The sequence below is a fragment of the Thermobia domestica genome, chromosome 2 (assembly GCF_964235325.1).
Source record: "Thermobia domestica chromosome 2, izTheDome1.hap1.1, whole genome shotgun sequence".
NCBI lineage: Eukaryota > Metazoa > Arthropoda > Insecta > Zygentoma > Lepismatidae > Thermobia > Thermobia domestica.
Window position 1 is genome coordinate 48,942,591 of NC_137455.1, and position 18,867 is coordinate 48,961,457.

General features: G+C 37.9%; 3 protein-coding genes across 4 annotated transcripts in view; 1 reads left to right on the forward strand and 2 right to left on the reverse strand.

The window, feature by feature from the left end:
• The window catches only part of neb (kinesin family member nebbish), a 194,969-nt gene extending 179,733 nt beyond the window's left edge, over positions 1-15,236 (forward strand). For both annotated transcript variants that reach the window (XM_081741070.1, XM_081741077.1), the window contains 2 exons: positions 3,623-3,836; positions 14,280-15,236. In XM_081741070.1, coding sequence (XP_081597196.1) covers positions 3,623-3,836; positions 14,280-14,800 — 735 coding nt within the window. In that variant the 3' untranslated portion in view covers positions 14,801-15,236. The remainder of the gene's footprint in view (positions 1-3,622; positions 3,837-14,279) is intronic.
• A 12-nt stretch (positions 15,237-15,248) lies between these two features.
• On the reverse strand, positions 15,249-16,796 carry Pyroxd1 (pyridine nucleotide-disulfide oxidoreductase domain 1). Its single transcript, XM_081741084.1, has one exon. The coding sequence runs from the start codon at positions 16,794-16,796 to the stop codon at positions 15,375-15,377; it is 1,422 nt and encodes a 473-aa protein (XP_081597210.1). The 3' UTR covers positions 15,249-15,374.
• A 40-nt stretch (positions 16,797-16,836) lies between these two features.
• mRpS18B (mitochondrial ribosomal protein S18B) overlaps positions 16,837-18,867 on the reverse strand; it is a 30,755-nt gene continuing 28,724 nt past the window's right edge. The window contains exon 5 of the mRNA XM_081741094.1: positions 16,837-16,975. Coding sequence (XP_081597220.1) covers positions 16,837-16,975 — 139 coding nt within the window. The remainder of the gene's footprint in view (positions 16,976-18,867) is intronic.

An 18,867-nucleotide genomic window follows, 5' to 3' on the forward strand; every position in this document is an offset into this window, starting at 1 on the left:
GAGGCAAAGAAATGAATGATTTTGAATTGGGATAGTGGAACAATGCGACCAAACCAAATACAAATTTCCCGAAACCTGTGAATTCCATTGTCCACCATCAATCGGATTATTACCAGTTTAAAAGGCATTAAAAGGGAAGTGATAGTCCACGTTTTGGTCATCCAGATCCAACGCAACGCAATACCAAGTGTGAAACAAAATTCTACAGAAGGGTCAATTCACCAAAGGTGGCCAATTTTACAGAGCTAGTGATGAGCGCAGCGTAGAAGGAAACAGAAATCAGTAGACCGAGAATCCAGTAGTGAGTCACGTACAACGCTGTGAGGAAGTTGTGAACAGCTATTATGTCTTAAATTGACACCTTATTGGGAAGGGTACATATGTGCACTTTGCGATGCACGATTCAGTGCGTTAGTGATTGTGAAAATGTGTGCGGCAAAGGGCAACAATATCAGCAGTGTACTGTAGGAAGGGTAAGCCAGTGCTGTAAAAGCACCGGCCCTAAATATCAAGATGAAGTTGTGAGAGTGAAAAGAAAACGGGCATGTCCAGCCAGGATACCACGCTTTGAGAGAAACACCAGGGCATCAGTTGTGAAGGAGAACCCACCCACCCAAAACAATCTTGCCACCTCATGCACGATATCATAGAGCACAGTGTGTCGTATCATAAAGGACAATTTGGATCTGAAAAAACGCCATAAGGCGATGGGGCATAAGTTATCACCAGGCACATTCAAGAGAGATTCACGAACGCAAGAAAGTTGTATGAACAGTACCGCTCAGGTGACAAATGGCAGTGAGTTGTCACTCTGGATGAAGCCTGGATCTATCTTGATGACACCAGTAAGCCCAGGGCCAATTTTTTATTCACCACATGATGCGAAGGCGAGTTCGTTCGTGAATGTCGCGAGAAGTTTTCGAAAGGTTTCATGGTGGTGGCAGATTTCTGCGCCCGTGGGAAGTTGCCAATTTATCGTGTGGATTCGAAGGCCCAGGTGAATGCAGCCTGCAGCCTACTTTCAAACGAACATCATGGAACCCTTGTACACAACGCACATCCTACAGGCAGGGCCACCCGGAAGGTGTGGATCCACATGGACAAAGCATCCAGTCACACTGCTCGCAGTTCTGTCGCGTACTATCGACGTATGGCCACGGAAACTGGACTGTCTATTACACCCTTCACGTCCACATCTGTGAAGTCACCAGATGCGTCGCCGATGGATTTCTGAGCCTTTGGCCTTCTGAAACAAGACCTCGCGCGAAGGCGTCCTACCACCATAGCAGGGCTCTGGAAAACTTGACAAGCGGTGTGATCTACAATTCCCCTCATGCATCTTCGACGCGCACTGCTTCAGTGGAAACTGCGTTGTAGAGCAATAATCCAGGCTCGTGGCCACCACATCGAGCACAACCGTTGGTCGAGGGATTGTTGTGAGCAGGTGAGTGCACAAACTGGCCATCTTAGGTGAATTTATCTTCTGCATGTGTAAGGTTACAGACGTAGCAGAGAGCCGGATTACACGTGTCTAATATTTGTATCAACTAAACTATCATGGGAGAGGTGTAAAATGAAAATTCTTGCCACACCTAATATTGCTAAGCGGAAACGGTGGGCAACAAACATCGTACGGTACGATGTTAACTTTTGGAGCCAGATAATTTTCTCTGATGAGTACATATATTCCTAATTTTCATCCAGAAGACGCATATGAGTCTGGAGCCGACTATTTCAAGAATTCCACTTGCATTGCTTTCAACCAACTACCAAACATGTAGGTTTTTTCACCATTATCCACTGAATTGCTTATAAAAACAACTCCGTTTATGGAAGAAAGGTATGAAGCAATGCATCAACGGATTAAGACTGCTTCAAGCTAAAGGTTGATCAAGTGGGTACAGTAATAATAAAAAAAAAAGTTTATAAATGGAGGTTTTCATTTACTTCTGATATGTCTCTGTAATTCTCTCATAACTAACTAACTCTATGGCCTATGGAACCCGGAGGTTCAGTGCCGCGTTCACAAAAGCTCTCCACTGACTTCTATCCTTAGCTAATTGCATCCAGTTTCTACTTTGTATTCCTATCTCTGCGAGATCCATCTTAATATTATCCTCCCATCTGCGCCTAGGTCTTCCTAATGGTCGTTTTCCTATGGGTCTACCAGTCAAGACTTTGAAAGCGTTTCTACTTTCTTCCATTCTAGCTACATGACCTGCCCACCTAAGCCTCCTAGACTTGACGACCCTAACAATGTTGGGTAAACCGTATAAACTATGTAGTTCCTCGTTATGAAGCTTCCGCCATTCCCCATTCTCGTTCCTCTTGGGTCCGAATATTCTTCTCAGGATCCTGTTCTCAAATACTTTCAGTCTATGTTCTTCCCTCAGAGTAAGCGACCATGTTTCGCAATCATACAGAACAACAGGCATGATTATCGTTTTATATATTTTAAGCTTCAAATTCCTCGACAGAATTCGCGACGACAAGAGATTTTGAACCGAATAGTAACACGAATTCCCTGCTTTTAGTCGACATTTAATTTCTTCGTGAATATGATTTTCGTCTGTTAATATTGATCCTAAATATTTGAAAGTATCCACTTTATCAAAAGCATTATTTAATATTTTAACGCCTCCACAATTTGCCGTATTACGGTCCCGACGCACTTCCATGTATTTAGTTTTCTCTGCATTTACTTCTAAACCCATGTCCCTGCAAGCGTTTAATAAGATCTCTGCATTTATTTCTACTGTTCTCCTATCATCCCCTATTAAATTTACATCATCAGCATATGCCATAACCTGGTGAATGCCGTTCAACTCTAGGCCCTGGTTGCTATCTTTGATTTTCCTTATGGCGTATTCCAGCACAAAGTTAAATAATAATGGCGACAACGCATCTCCTTGTTTCAGGCCATTTTCGACGTGGAAGCTCGTGGACAAAAATTTTCCTACCCGGACTTTACTTTGGGATTCACTTAAACATATCGTAATTCTTTCATACATAGCATAATTTCTTTTTCTTCTTTCTTTTGAGTACACATAGTGTATATTTGTTTACAAGTCATATACGTAAATAGCGTAGAATGTTTGGGTTCGTATTCTTTACACGTTTTACTGATTTACGCACAATAATAACTTTGTTGCTAGGAGATTTCATCATTTTATATAAATTGAAAGAAAGAAACATTTCTAATATTGATATTTTTTGTGCGTTAATAGTGCACAACATATGTTCCTTTTCTATTTCAAAAAATGCAGAAAACGTTATAATTCTGTCAAGCACAAAATAAAGCCAATGTTTTTGAAATAGTCTTTTTCTTGCCCATTTACCGTCCAAACTTATAAGATGATAATTGATTTCAAGCCGTATTGTTTGACAATGATCAACATATGGATAAGACAATCTCGCTAAGTAGTGTTCTCTAAATACTAGGTAATTATGCAGAGAAATTTCAGGGTATTTCATTTCCGTAGCATTTTAAGAATGTATTTTAAAAAAATAAGAGTAGGAATGATTAATACGTCATATCCTTATTATATTATTAAGTTTATTGCAAAATTTTCACAGTTTATCGTATTCGTAAAATTCACACTTAATTTCCTCCTCTTTTCAGGATAACTGTGCAGAATTATTTGACAAGGATATCGACTGGAATGGCGAAGAACTTCCAGCTTCAGTTGGAAGAAGTCCTAGAATCCGCGTAAATTTAGGTCATATCAAGAAGCAATTAAATGAAAGCATACAACAATTAGAGTCTTCGTTTTCTCTAACTGATTCTATGTCAAGGTCATCGGTAATTTCACCGGAACCCTCATCTACGGATTATGGTAAGATTTTTTTTATTTTTATTTTTTTTTTAAACTTCCTGTCTTCTGTCGTGAGCATAATGTTTTAACCATATGAGGTGGAGCTCCCATTTATGATTTAATCAGGATTGGCAAAACCATGGTTTTTATTTTAAAAAAAACAACAAAAAACTGTTTTTTGGTTTAAACCTGTTTTTTTTGGTTTAAATTCTCTATGAATTTATATCACATATGGAGAGAAATAAGTTGATTTCGCCTTTGTGTTATTATGCAACAACGGGTTATGCTGGAAGGAGTCACATAAGCTTAAAGCGGAATCCAAACCGTTTCTAATCTTACATCGGAGAGAAATTGTCCTCCATTTGAACTCGAAACCGGGACTACTTAGCCACAAATGCGATACGTCTGCCGACTCACTCATGAAGGACTCCTGATAAAAAATTGGTTGTAAATATAAAATATTGGTTAATATAATTGTAAAGAGTCATTTCAGAAGGACAAAAATAGTTGCACAAGTGAAACCATTATACAGAATTACATATGAACAATTTCAAAGTCTGCAGAGCACAGAAAAACTAATTTAGTCCAAGTTAGTTCACTACGACTTTTATTAATCCAAGTTAAAGAAATACGACGACTTAATTTGCATATCGGTAAGAAAAGTGAATAAAGATACGATTTATTTAAGTTCACCTTGGCTCTGACCCATTTAAACATAAATATATACCAAAGATACTTCTGATTTCAATAAATGCCTCTCGTGGGGTTTGTATGACCCCCTTCCCCCCAAAAAGTACGGCATTTCGATGTATTTATCAACAGTAGACATTATTAAAACGAAACAATATTTAGAATTTTTCTTTGATTGCAATTGCATAACAATAATAACAAACTATAAAAAATCACAAAAGAAACAATCATGAACTGATAAAGTTGCTTTTGTAATATAATCTCTTTGAGTAATGAATGGTGAATTTAGGTATGGATATAATATGAATAATATACGGGAGTGAAACGTGATAACCCCCAAATGTCTGTTTATCAAGATTTTACGGACATTATTATTATTATTTAAACCAGCCAATCTTGGATTTAATAATTTTATTATTATTTTCATAAATTGAGACAGTCAAATACTTTTATGTCTACAGAATGAAGGAACAAGGTTTACTTAATTATGTCAGTTGTTTCCATCATACTTGAATTATGTAACGTCACGAGTTTACAATTCCTCGTTTCGGAATGGAAATTGTGCTCAATTCTATGCATAAGCTATTGATCCACTTTTGAAATAAATTAATGTCTCAACTGATTAACATAGGTTTAATCCAGAATTACCGAACGTATCTTCAAAAATACAAAATATTAGTTATCTGGAAATCTTGGATACAGCACAGATAGACAGACACAGACTAGTTAGACGGAAAAGCTCAGTGAAACGGCTACGGGAAAAGGGTGCAGGTTGTAAATACCAGCACATTCTGAATAACCGCGACTGACGATATTTAGGCAGACTCGTCCGGGCAAACATACTAGCAACAGTGCATGAATTGGCAACACGAATCAATGCAGGACGTTCCAGCAGTGTTTCAGAGATCAACGTAGTGTTGGATCGCCGCTGACCATCGGCAGCGGTCACTCACGTAGATTGGGCTTTAGATGTCTGGGAACGTATAGCATGATCAAATGAGGCATGTTTCCAATTGGTACGTACAGACGATAGGGACAGGGTGTAGCGCAAACCCCATGCGACCATGAACCGAAGTTGTCAACAAGACAGTTTCCAAGCTTCGTAATGGTTTGGGGCGTGTTTATATGATATAATTCAGTCCTCTGGAACCGGACATTGGCCCCCATCGCTATGTTTAGTTGCTTGGTGACCACCTCCAGCCCATTATGGACTTCGTACACCCTATCAACAATGAGATTTTCCAAGATGACAATGTGACTGGTTTGAGGAATATTCTACCTACTTCCAACTCATAATTTGGCCCTCTACATCTTCGGGTATAAACTCTATCTTAAACTCAAACTGGCAACTGTGGGATGACGCTTCTTGCAGACAATATCCTCAAGCACTGTCTACGGTTTGTAATCCAGGGGATTAAGGTCAGGGCTGCTAGAGGGCCAGTCCTCAGTGGATATGGAGTCAGCCACTCCTGGGTTGATTTTGCCTTGTGAGCAGGAGCCGTGTCTTGCTGAAAAGTCCATGTGAATGCTCTGAAGAGGGTGGTGGTCAAGACCTTCACTATAGGCTCCAGCACTTTGTCCCTGGCTTCCTGCTGGTGACGCACACATTTTATCATTTTGGCGATTGAAACACTCTTCAATAGTGAACAAATTCTCACCGGTAAACAGAATCTGTCTGTGCCGATTTTGCGCGTACCGCTGAAGCAAGTGTTTACTTTTACGCTTCCTTTGCTCCATCAAACGCGGTATCAGCAAGTATCCCATTGAGTGTCGGTAGGCTCAAATACCAAGAACCTCCCTGAGTAGCCTGGACATCATTCGCTTGGAGATGTACATCTCACGGGCCATTACTGTCTGCTTCAGTACGGAATTTCTCCTCACACGCGCCGCTACTGTTTTCACAACTTCTGGAGACCTTGCACTTCGTGGTCGGCCAGCTCAATGGCGATCCTGAACAGACCCAGTATTAAGGAACCGCTGGGTGCGGTACACAAACATGCGTTTTTTTTTTTTTATTTTATTTTTTTTTTTTTTTTAAGTATGTTAAAAGTTTCACTCGCTGGTTTTCCAACTTACTCCTACCCTATTTTCGTACTTACTCCATTCCACCCTGCCTATACGCATTACGTGTATCCCTTCTACAGCAGCACTCTCAATGCAAGATCGCATTTCTCACCGCCAGGTTAATTCTTTCTACTCACAACAAACAGTGCTGCAGCGTCTGATACTTTTGTAACAGTATTTATGGCTAGACTAGGTAGTTTGTGGTGTGATTATATAATTATATTTCAGTGTTGAGTGATCAGATTGATTGTTGGTCAACATATGATTTACAATTTATTTATTAAATATGCGAGTTCACTGAGTTTGAAATCGATTTTCGTACTTAAACCGACGTGAGAATCAGCAGCTCTTAAAATGAACACACTCGTACAGTAAGATTAGTCACATCATCAAACTGTGATTTGCATTCTATTTATTTTTTACAGTATACTATCGCCATGTGGCTAATCAATGTCATTCTTCGTGTGTATGTATATATTTTAGTCAAGTACTCTAATTTTGGTATATATATAATTACATTACTTGACTAAAATAAACATTCAAAATAGTTTAAGTATCACTTTCTTTTGATTAGAATTTGTAGGAAGTTTCAAAAGGTTACCAACAAACTCTTTCTGAGATTATTTATATATAGGGGCACGAGTTTTTCGCACTAAGAATTTGAAAATTTCGCATTTTGTTGCATTTTCCAAAGAAAGTTTCGTATTTTGTGGGAAAGATGTTCCCTGACATTTTTAAAATTGTTCCTTTTATTCATAACCATTAATTACCTAAAAACAAAATATTTCACTTGACTTTGTAAGTTTCACTTATAGAAAATTAAGCATTAAATATAACATGTTACATGTTTCAACATTTTCCTCCTTCATTGTTATACGTTTGTCACTTATTACCAATCCATGCCACTGGCTAGTTAATTAAAACGGCTCCTCCCTATCCAGCTGCGATGGTGATAGCTAACGCGCAACATGTTCTCTATAGTCGTGTCCGAATCACCCAAAATATACCATTCATGCCACGTTCTACCGTTCTGTCAGCGGAAAACTGGCGTTTTTAAATTGATGAAAATTTATTTTTAAACTTTCGCGCAAAACTGCCAATTTCGCGTTTTATCGCGCAACGGAAACCAATGGAAATAAACATAAAATATCATAAATCGTTAAGAAACTGGAAATTACTTAATTCTGACGCGTTCCGTTTTATCGCGCATTGCGAAAAACTCCTGCCTCTACTTATATTGTGTTTGAGATTTTTGAGTTAGCAACTTAGGCCTGGCGAAATAGGGCTCCAGAAATTTGGACCGCCATTATTATTATTATTATTATTTTTAAAAAAGATAGTTATTGGGTACAAGTCAGAAATATAGATCAAGCGAAATATTACAGGTGCCCATTCAGTATGGCCTTGTGATATACAGAGCGCAGGAAAAGTCCCGGAACGGTCCAATATGTCGCAAAATATACAGATAAGCAAAACAAACAAAAACACGTGTTAAATAGTTGTATGAAAACTGTCCAATGCTACTGAACGCAACCCCCTAGCCCCATCTCTTTCAGGGGTACTGTGGTAACTAAAATTTTAAATGGGAACCCCCATTTCTTATTGCACATTTGGATTCTCCAGAAAAAGGGACAGTGATTTGACCCAGAATTTAAAATAGTGCCTTTACGGGTGGCGGTTAAATCGACACAAACAAGAGGGCGAGGGAGGTACGAAAACATGAAAATGCGAATTGTCAGTCTCGTAGTCTGTGGCCATGCGGTTAGCGTACTAGAGTGCGGAGTTAGAGGTTCTGAGTTTGATCCCCACTTAAGGCAACCTTTTTTCTTTTGTTATTTTCCCAAATAATAAGTCCATATACTTTAATTAGTGTTTTATTCAAGTTACATACAATACAAATTTTGATAACTGTTTTGCAAACTAGCTTTGTGAAGTGGTTCTTAGTAATAGGGTTATTAGAGTTCATAGCGTTATTTACAACAAAAGCAAAGAATTTTTCTTGCAATTTATCTTTTCTTGTAAGTTAAATTATGGACAAATACATTAACTCTATCGAAGTTAAAATGTATGAATTAATTATTTGGATACAAAAATACATATGAAAATGCTATTTGCACGGGAATCGAACACAGAACCTCTCACTCCGTAGTCCCGTATGTTAACCGTATCTTGAATCCCATCTATGAAGACACTGTTTTCAATTCTGGGTCAGATCACTCTCTTTTTCCGGAGAATCCAAATTTGTAATAAGGAATGGGGGTTCTCATCTAAAATTTTAGTTACCCCCGTACCCCCAAATGGAGTGGGGATAGGGAGATGCGTTTGGTATCACTGAATAGATTTTTCAAACTGTTTCACGTGTTTTCGTTTGTTCTGGTGATCTGTATATTTCGCGAGATTTTGGACCGTTTCGGGACTTTTTCCGCATCCTGTATGTTTTAGGACTAATCTGCAAAGAAAATCAGTTTTGTACAATCTGCTATAGGTACACGTTCTGCTCTATAAAACTTTGATTCTGCTCCCGCATAGAAAATTCAGAGAGATTCCAAAGTGGCGAACATCAAGGTGGCAGACTGTGGTTGAGTAGCACCCATAAAATTCAAGTAAGATGCATATCGCTAATTTCTGCCTTGCAGTCATTCCTGGCCCTTGCCAATTTTCCACGTAAATGATTTGATTCTGACTTACTGAACATCTTATATATCCGTACTTCGGCTTTAATTAACCAAAAATAATCCTAAAAACACTATAAGATATTTTTATTATTATTATATCTTTTTTTATTAAAATCGGCGATATCTTACATGAGATGGTTTCTCGCCGCGGGATGCATTTACTGTAAAACAACAGGTTAGACAAGAGGAAAATGACATAGAAGAGCACAAAGCTGGGAATATGAAATCTAAGATGGGTGAGGTTTTCGTATATCACTGTATAAAATTTTATTACTTCCTCATACCTTTGACTTTTCATTGAATGCCAAAGAATTTTATCACTATCTTAAATTCTTCCCGTCAAATGTTAACCTCTCGAAGTTTGTTCTAACCTGTTGAAATACCCAATCAACGACATTTCAACTATTTTCAACTTTTATTTTAATCAGGAGCCTAATTCTAAACAAACTATATTTATACGAAGAATGACATTAATATTGGAAGTTAACTGGCCTTATGGCACTGTATTGTTTCAAAATACAAGGTGACCAATAAAGTTCTTGCCGTTCTAAAACAGTGATAAACGAAAAGCAATACGGTGAACAATACGTACCTTTGCGTTCCGAAGTAATCTCCATCAGCATCCAACACCTTTTCCTAACGTTCCCGCAGCTACACAATACCCTGATGGCAAAACTCGGCGGTCGTGGATGCAAAGAAGTCCGTGAGTGTATTCCGCAGGTCTTCCTCATTTGCGAAGGATCCACGGAAGTGGTTGTGAAGGGAATGAGACGGGCGGTAATCTGCTGGCGTAAGGTCCGTTGAATATGGTACATGACAATGTCTCCAAGCCAAGTTGCTGAAGGGTCTCCCGGGTTCTCTTTGCCACATGTGGCTTGGCATTATTGTGCACCCTTGCGATTCACCAATACCGGCTCGTTCAGTCATAATGCACGGTGCACCTTTTGCAATTGCTGAGAGTAGAGAGCAGTGTTGGTTTGACCAGGTGGAAGGAGCTCGTAATTCCATCACACAGAGAGCATAACCTTTCGTGGGTGCAACAGTGGTCTTGAGGTGTGAGGAACAATGTCTGGTATGCTTGGGAATAGTGTTGTAAAATTTCCAGAAATTTTGAACCGGCTGGTAAAAAAACGGTTTTTTCGGGTTTTTTTCCAGAAAAATTGGGAAAATAATAAAAATTTTCGTATTATTTTAGTTTTACTAGTAATGGAACCGGTTTTTTTTTTTTTTTTTTTCGAACGCGTGAAAAATATAAATTGAGAAATTTCAATATTGTGAATATTTAGAAAAGAAGCATTAGAAAATAAAACTGTTGTAATTCTTCTTGAAAATTAGTAGTCTGCACTCTTTCCCTGTATGTGCATTTTAGTCGTTTACTCATGATTGTGCATTAAGTACATAACTTTTACGATTGAATACACATTTACCATCATGAAGCGTTCCTGTTGCAACAAATAGGGCTCTTGAATGAAACTGAGTTCTTAATGTGCTCTTTGATCTGGTAAAATTTTGTTAATTTTAAACAAATTACGTCTAAAAGGAAACAGCAGTAGGCAAATTTCACTAATACTAATGCACTAAGACATATAATTACTATTATTTAATATTCAAATACAGACTTTAATATAAACTTTATGTACAAAATTTTGTATGTAAACAAATACTTGTTTTCTAGTGCGACAAATTATCTACATATATAAAAATGAAAGTGACTATATTTGTAACTTAACAACTCTTCAACCACCAGACTGATCTCGATAAAAATTTTCAACATAGATGAGGTTCGGGCCTGGGATGGATTTTACCATTTTACTTCCCGCAAACTAGGGGAAGAGGGAGATATATAAAAATGATCCATATTAGTGTGAATCCATAGTTTTCAGGGCCGCTGAGATGAACAGTGACACTTTTAATGCCGTTTAAATTCAAATTCAGCGTCGTGATCTGGAGGCGGAGGGGAGATCAGGGTGTGAATTAGGGGATTTTTCCAGGGGGGGGGACTAACTAAAAAAAAAAAAAACATTGTTTAAACCAACTTGATAGAATCGTGCCAACCCTGCTGACAACAGAAGCATCGGAAACACACAGTACAATGATACAACGTACACTAGTCTTCATTCGTTAGATGTTGAGCTCCTCCATGGCTAAGCGGTTAGCGTACGCGCCTTTGGCGCGGGAGACCTGGGTTCGATTCCCGGCGGGAGCTCATGTGGTTCGGATTCCACGTTAATCAGTAGGTCCACGTCTCATATAGCCTCGCTGCTGAACGGGACGATAAACTCAAAATCAACTCAACTCATTCGTTAGATGTTCACATTCGTGTCGCGCTGGTCCACAGTCAGTTCTCAACTAGTATTGCCAGATCCTATTAATCTCATACACTACCTCACAAGCTATTAGAATTAAGTGATGGCTATGAGTTAAAATTACTTTATACAACAAATTTCCTATTGACAGTTTACAAACGGATTTACGTTTAGCACATTGAACTGAAGAATTTGAATGATGTAAGAAATATAACTGAGGATAGGAGAGGAAAATAGCATCTCCCTGGGAATTGTTTTCTGACTTTCAGCCAGGGATAAAAGTTTCCAGAAGGGGATTTTCCCCCTCATCCCTGGCCGTAATTCGCACCCTGGGGGAGATATACAAATGATCGAAAATGACCAATATTAGTGTCGAATCCATAGTTTTTGGTGTAACACTTCCGATGCCATTTAAATCTAAATTCAGACCCGCAATTTGGGTAGGAAGAGATACATAAAAATGACTGAAAGTGGCCGATATTAGTGTCAAATCCATAGTTTTCGGGATCGTTGAGATGAGCAGTAACATTTCCGATTCTGTTTAAATCCAAATTCATCCATGCAACTTGGGGGATGGGGAGAAGGAAAATATATATAAAAATGATCGAAAATGACCGATATTAAAGTCGAATCCATGGTTTGGGGGGTCCTGAGATGAACATTAACACTTCCGATGCCGTTTAAATCCAAATTCAGCGCCGCAACTTGGGGGCGGAAGAAAGGATGGATATATAAAAGTGATCGAAAATGGCTGATATTAGTGTCGAATCCATAGTTTTCGGGGTGGCTGAGGTGAACAGTGATACTTCCGATACCGTTTAAATCCAAATTCAGCCCCCCATTAGTTACTTCTAAATGGGGAGAGTGACATGTAAAAGTGAAAATGACTGATACTAGTGTCGAATACATAGTTTTGGGGGGTCCCTAAGTTCTTTGGTGACAGTTTTGGTGCCTTTTATAACCAAATTAAACGTATTCTCCCCGTGCGAAGAACGGGTATTCTGCTAGTCTTTAATAATAACGAACAGCAATTTCACATGTGAAATTCTTTAATATATTTGTCGTTGCTCAAATTTACGCACTTGTTCAGTGTATGTGTAAATAAGATATTCTCTCTTTTTGAGTTGTTCGAAAAATATAATTACAAGTAATAAAGTGGGATTTTTATCAGAAAAAGAAAACTAAAAAGTAAAATTAAAAGCTGTTGCTTTAAGTATTTTTCCTGCTAGCGAAATACGTTATATATATATGGTACAAACACGTTACAGCAAAAAGAACAGTATCGGGCGAAGTAGTAGTTTTTAAATTACATTTTCCGAGTTTTGCCAATATTTCCGAACAGAAGATTTTTTCTAATGGGTTCAAAATTTTCGGAAATTTTACACAGCACAAGGAAGATAAGCATCTCCATAAAATATTTGATTTTAACATACTGGTATTAACTAAAATGATTCTGGCCCTGTTATTTTAACACTTCCCTGCCATAAAACGGTAACTTTATATGATTACTTAAGATAATTTAAATGCGTCTATAATAATTAGACTAACTAGGATTATATTTTAGGATCTTTTGTAGCCATTAACTCCATTCTATCACGGTGCTAACTTTGAAGGAGTGGTACAAATATATTTGTTGCCACAAAATTTCCCTATTTTAATACAAGAAACATAACTACTCAATGATCTTAATTGTAAACTAGTAAATATAAAATATTAATTTTAAAAGCATACTGTAGTAAAATATTCGAAAATTTCAATTTTTCCGTTTTTTTCCAAGCTCGGGGAAAAAAAGGCAAAAAAAAAACTTTTTTTAACCCAAAATTTCCGGTTTTTTTCTAGGCCTTTACAACACTACTTGGGAGTGTCAAGAAAACCCACTTTTCGTCACCCGCAAGCAAGCAATCAAAGATAGGTGTGTGTTCAGGTGCAAGTGACCAAGGACAAAATGCTGTCACTCGTTATTCCTTGTTGGCTGCCGACAATGTGTGGGGTAACAACTTACTTAACTTATATGACTTCCCTATCCCATGCAGATGCAGTCTGTTTCAGTGGAAACCTGGCACCTTTCTGCAAGTTCATCACACGTTAGACCACTGTCCTCCTCGATTGCTGCTTTCAGGGTTTCGTCATCCAACACATGTGGTCGTCCACTGCGAGGTTCATCCGAAAAGCTCACATTTTCCGAACAGAATTTCTGGAACCAATGCCTAGCGGTGCGTTCATTTACGGCATTCTCCCCAAATGCCTGGCATATGCGGCACTGACAGACCCACTTTAAAATCATACAACAAACACATGCGATCAAGCTGCTTCGATCCCCCAATTTCTCTTCGACACTGGATGAGCTATGACTACCGCGTGCGCAACATGCCGGTATTACTGAAAACTGATGGTCAGACTAACTCCCGACATTTCCTCTCTGTGAGCGCATGATTAGTGGATGTCAAAAAGGACAGGAACGTTTTAATAGCCGAAGAACACTAGAAACTTCGCACCACTGCATGACACTAGAAGTCACAAGCAGTGATTTTTATTCTTCTTTCATGAAATATAATTTCTGATCAATTTTTAACTATTTACGATATAACATCAACATTTCTCCAGTGAAAGTAATTCATATGGTCACTTGACGGTTCTAATGTTAATTCTATGTAGTAGCTGAAATTGCATGTTTGTTGGTCTGAAATGTATTACGATGTATTATACATGATATTCTTTTCTCCCTTCAGATCCTAGTGGAAGAATGAAAGATATTCTCAAGTACCTTCAACAAATCGACGATGCTATAATAAACTTAAAAGATTTATGTGGCTGTGGATCTCAATCCTTGGATGTTCAACACAAAACACCTCAGCAACTCTCCTCGAGCCTCAGCGTGGCATGGGCTATTGGTGACTTGGTAGAAGTAGTTAAAAGTGTTAAGAAAACTATTTTGAAGAAGTATGGGAATGGTGAGTGTTCAGATACTGAAACTTCTTCCGATTTTACAAGTTCTGGTGAGTGCCAATCATGTGAAATGGACAAAAATAATGACAATACTTTTTCGCCACAATCAATGTCGGACAGTGCAGGAGACAGTAGTGCTGATATTTTATATGCGCAACGTGACCTAAATACGTTTTCAGAAAGACAATTGACATATACAAGAACTCCTATTAAATCTAGCTTGAAACAAACATCGGAAAAGAACTCTAGGACTCCTATACATAAAGCTGTAAGATTCCGATTATCTCCGAAAACTGTTATTTAAATCCAACCTTTCCTTAGTATAGTTAGCCCAGTGAGAATGAACTGCAAAGCAATCCCGATCATGTATAGGTAGTAATATGGTGTAAGTTTGCCCAAGTCGCGAAAATAGTAACTGTGGTGAACGCGGTGGTATTTTTAACGGCTTCTGTGAAGTCTGGTGTGCCAAAAGGATTTTTTTTTTCCGAAGCAAGATCATACTTAACACACAATTTCTTAAGAGTTAACAATCGCTTTTAGATTGATGGATTTGCTGTGTTGAATTTAATATTGTGCTAAGCAGTGAAACTTATTACAATGAATTGGTGTTAGATAAACAATTTTAACTACTGATAGTTCCATCGTTTCTAAAATTAGAACTAATACTTTTTCCAAGAAAACTGTTACCGGATATTTTGTATACAAGACTACTAGTCACTGTATAATACTATTATTAAATAAAAACCTATACCTTATTTTTACATATTTATTTATTTGGTTTCTCGATTTAATAGATCAGTACATACTGTTTATTCTTCACACTACTGTTGCACACTTAAAAGTATATACAAAAAACAGTATTATAATCGAGAAAAAAGTCAATCAAAGTAGTCTTCTATATCAATATCAGGATTTAATAATTCTTCTCCGAAAGGTGTTAAATCCAACTGATTCAAAATCAAATTTTCACACATTTCCTCCAAATCTGTTTCACCTATTAACACGGCTCCTTGCATTTTCCCATCTTTCAGAACACATTTTATGTACTCACGTCCTTTCGTTACACGCAAAAGAATCTCATAATTATTGTCCAACGTCTGACCATTAAATAGACCCAACAAAACTACTTTGTACCCAAAAAATTTTGTCACATGTGAAAACAATTCAAAACAAAAATCCTGAATCACCTCTTCTCCAATCGATGACGCTACCATACATCTTCCGGCATATGCACCCATTTGGCGAGCTTGGGTCCATAGTCTCATCTGAAACCAGTGTTTTGCTTTTTCCCACGATGCAGTACACACATCACCTGCAGCAAAAACATCTTTTACAGAGGTTTCCATTACTTCATTTACTTTAATTCCACCATCATCTGACAATTCTAATTTATTTCCTTCTACGAATAACTTACTATTTGGTACCACCCCTGTAGCTGAAACTACAAAATCACATCCATATACTTTTCCGTTAGTTAATTCTACATAAATGGGCCAAGTTTCAGTTTCTTCACCCAAATCTGTTCTCTGTTCTTGACTCAAAATTTGTTTTACTTCACACTGATATTCGATAGTAACGTTGGAATTTGCTTTTTTTGTACCTTTGATTTCGAAATTTCTATGCCAATCAGGACCTAGAGCTCCACCAATGATTTCATAAGATGACTGATCATCAGATACCGTGAATTTCATTCTTTTTGTAGGAACTTCTCTGCTTCTCTCGCCCTGCAATTCAGGAAGGAAGAACTCCGAAGCTCCAGGATCAATAAATGTAGCAGATATATGCTTATCTTTAATAGTCCAAACAATATCTACACCCTTTATTTCATATACAACTTCGGTTGCAATACCCCCATTTCCAACCACAACAATTCTTCGCGCATCGCAAATTCTACTTTGAAAAGTGCGAACAGATTCGGTATCACGAATACCAAGAACAAAAGGATTTTCTTCATTGATAAGTTTCGGTTGACCACCAGTACAAATACACAATTTTTCATACTTGATAACTTTTCCTTGCTTAGTATGAACACAATGGCTATCAGAATCAAGTCGAAGTACTGCATCGTGGATCACCTTTATCGAAGGATATTTTCCCTCCAAAGTTTCCGCGTTTCTTTCTTCAACATCGAATTGTGTCAGAGTTTTTGAAATGTGAACAATGTTAGTAACTGCTTTAATTAATGGAGATGCGGTGATCAGAATTGTCTTATCTTCAGGAGCTAAAAAATATAAATACTCTACACATGACACTCCTGCGATACCACCTCCGATCACTACGTACTTTGCTTCTTCCATCATTATTCTAAAGTTACTTGGACAAAAAAAACAAAACTATCATTCATACTTTTGACGGCTTATAGTATTCTGAGTAATCACATTCTCTAAATGGAACATCAAATGTAATATATCCACAGTCCTTTGCTTTCTCTATCGCGACTTCTAGTTCCAGTTGCTTCTTCCTGCAAACACCTGTTTTTCTGTAAGAAATGATTTTTGTTAATTTCCCCAAACTTAATCGAAAGTATAAAAAGCTTAATGTAATAATAATAATACATACTCTCAAGACAAAATTAACTAAGTTTTCATCCAGATCGGTGTACGGCCTCGTTAAATTGAATAGAATGCCCGTAACATTTAGATAAGTTAGTTAGTTTAGAGAAGCTATTTTCCTTAAGATAATATTAACAGACATGAAAAATCAATTACTTTTAAAGTACTACTATTTTTTAAGACATATAGAAGAGAAACATTTCTGGAAAACTAATAATCGATCGAAATGTTTAATTGAATATTTCTGATCCCTGTGTATACATACTATATAGTATACCTAGTCTTACCAAAATGCTGTCCCAATTTTTGAGGGTGGTTATACTTTCCCTCATACAAGCGAGTGTCCTCAAAAGCGGTATCGTGAAGCGTGAGTTGAGCTGAAGAAATGTAAAGGCGTCAGTTGTAAGTGTTCAAGATGGAATGGGGCGAGTATGAAAATCGTGTGACCGTGATAGTACAAGGTAGGCAAATCACCAAGGGAGACTTTCAAAATCCTACAGAAGCTGTAAATTAGTTAAAAAAAAAAAAATGTTTACCACACTATCCAGCTCTTTGCTGAGAGTGGAACTGTGAAAGATCACCCGCGGCAAGGAAGACCACTCACAGTACGAACATTGGAACTTGCAAAAGCAGTGGCGGTGCGTGACCGATGAATTCGTTAGGAAACAGTTATGGCTCATGAGCTACACCGAAAATGTCTATGTCTCGCAAGTATACCAGTGACTTCGAACTCCATGTTTATAAACAACGCAGAGGATATCTCCCGACAAATGAACTAAAGCGCCAGAGGCTCCTAAAAGCAATGGTCTTACTTTAGCGTTACGCAGCAAATGGGTACCGTCGAATCCTTTTCACCGATGAAAATATTTTCAGTACTGAGGGGACTTTCAGTGCCTAAAATGACAGGATACATGCCACATCCTCCAGAGAAGCTGGTGAAAAGGATCCAGAAGGGTCAGCATCCTACTTGTCATGGTGTGGTGAGGTGTGAGCTACGAGGGTACAACGAAGCTCTATTTCTGTTTAAAAAAAAAAAAAAAAAAAAAAGCGGGGAGTCAAAACGTCAGCCAAACTGTACCAATAGACGCTGCTTGAAAGACTAGTCAAGAATCTCACCAGCAGAACTCAGCCCCAGTACACAAGGCACGGACAATCCAGCAGTGGCTGGAGCCAAATGTTTTGGACTTCATTTCCATTTCAGATTGGCCTTCTGCAAGTCCGAACCTAAACCTTTCGGACTACAAATTGTGGTCCAGGCTTCAGGAGACGGCTTGCAAGAAGAAACATCCCAATATTGAAAGTTTAAAGCGGTCTCTTCGGAAGGCAGCTGCAGATTTTCCAGTTGATGTGTTGCGTAATGCAACTGATGAGTGTCCACAAAGACGTAAGGACTGTGTGCATGTTGATAATGGCCATTTTGAATAATTATTTGTTATTTTTTATTCATAATGCATCCTGTAACTCATGTTATTAGGATTTTACAATATCTCTAACCATTTTGTGTTAATGTATTTAAAACTTTGGGACAGTATTTATGGTAAGACTAGGTATATATCTCTAATTTTACAAAAGAAAGAAGAAAATAAAAATAGAAAAAAAGAAAAAACAATAAAAAAAGAAAAAATCGACTCCAATACTGACTGTGTTCGATGTGACGGCCACGGGCCTAAAAGGTCGCTCGGTAGCGTAGATTTTAGTAGCAAACTCCTGCGCAGAATGGGAAGGGGAATGTCTTCCTATACTGCTTTTGCAACTTTCGGAATATCTTACAAGGTAAGGGAACAGAGCTGAGCAAATGCCTTCTTGAGAAATTCAAATT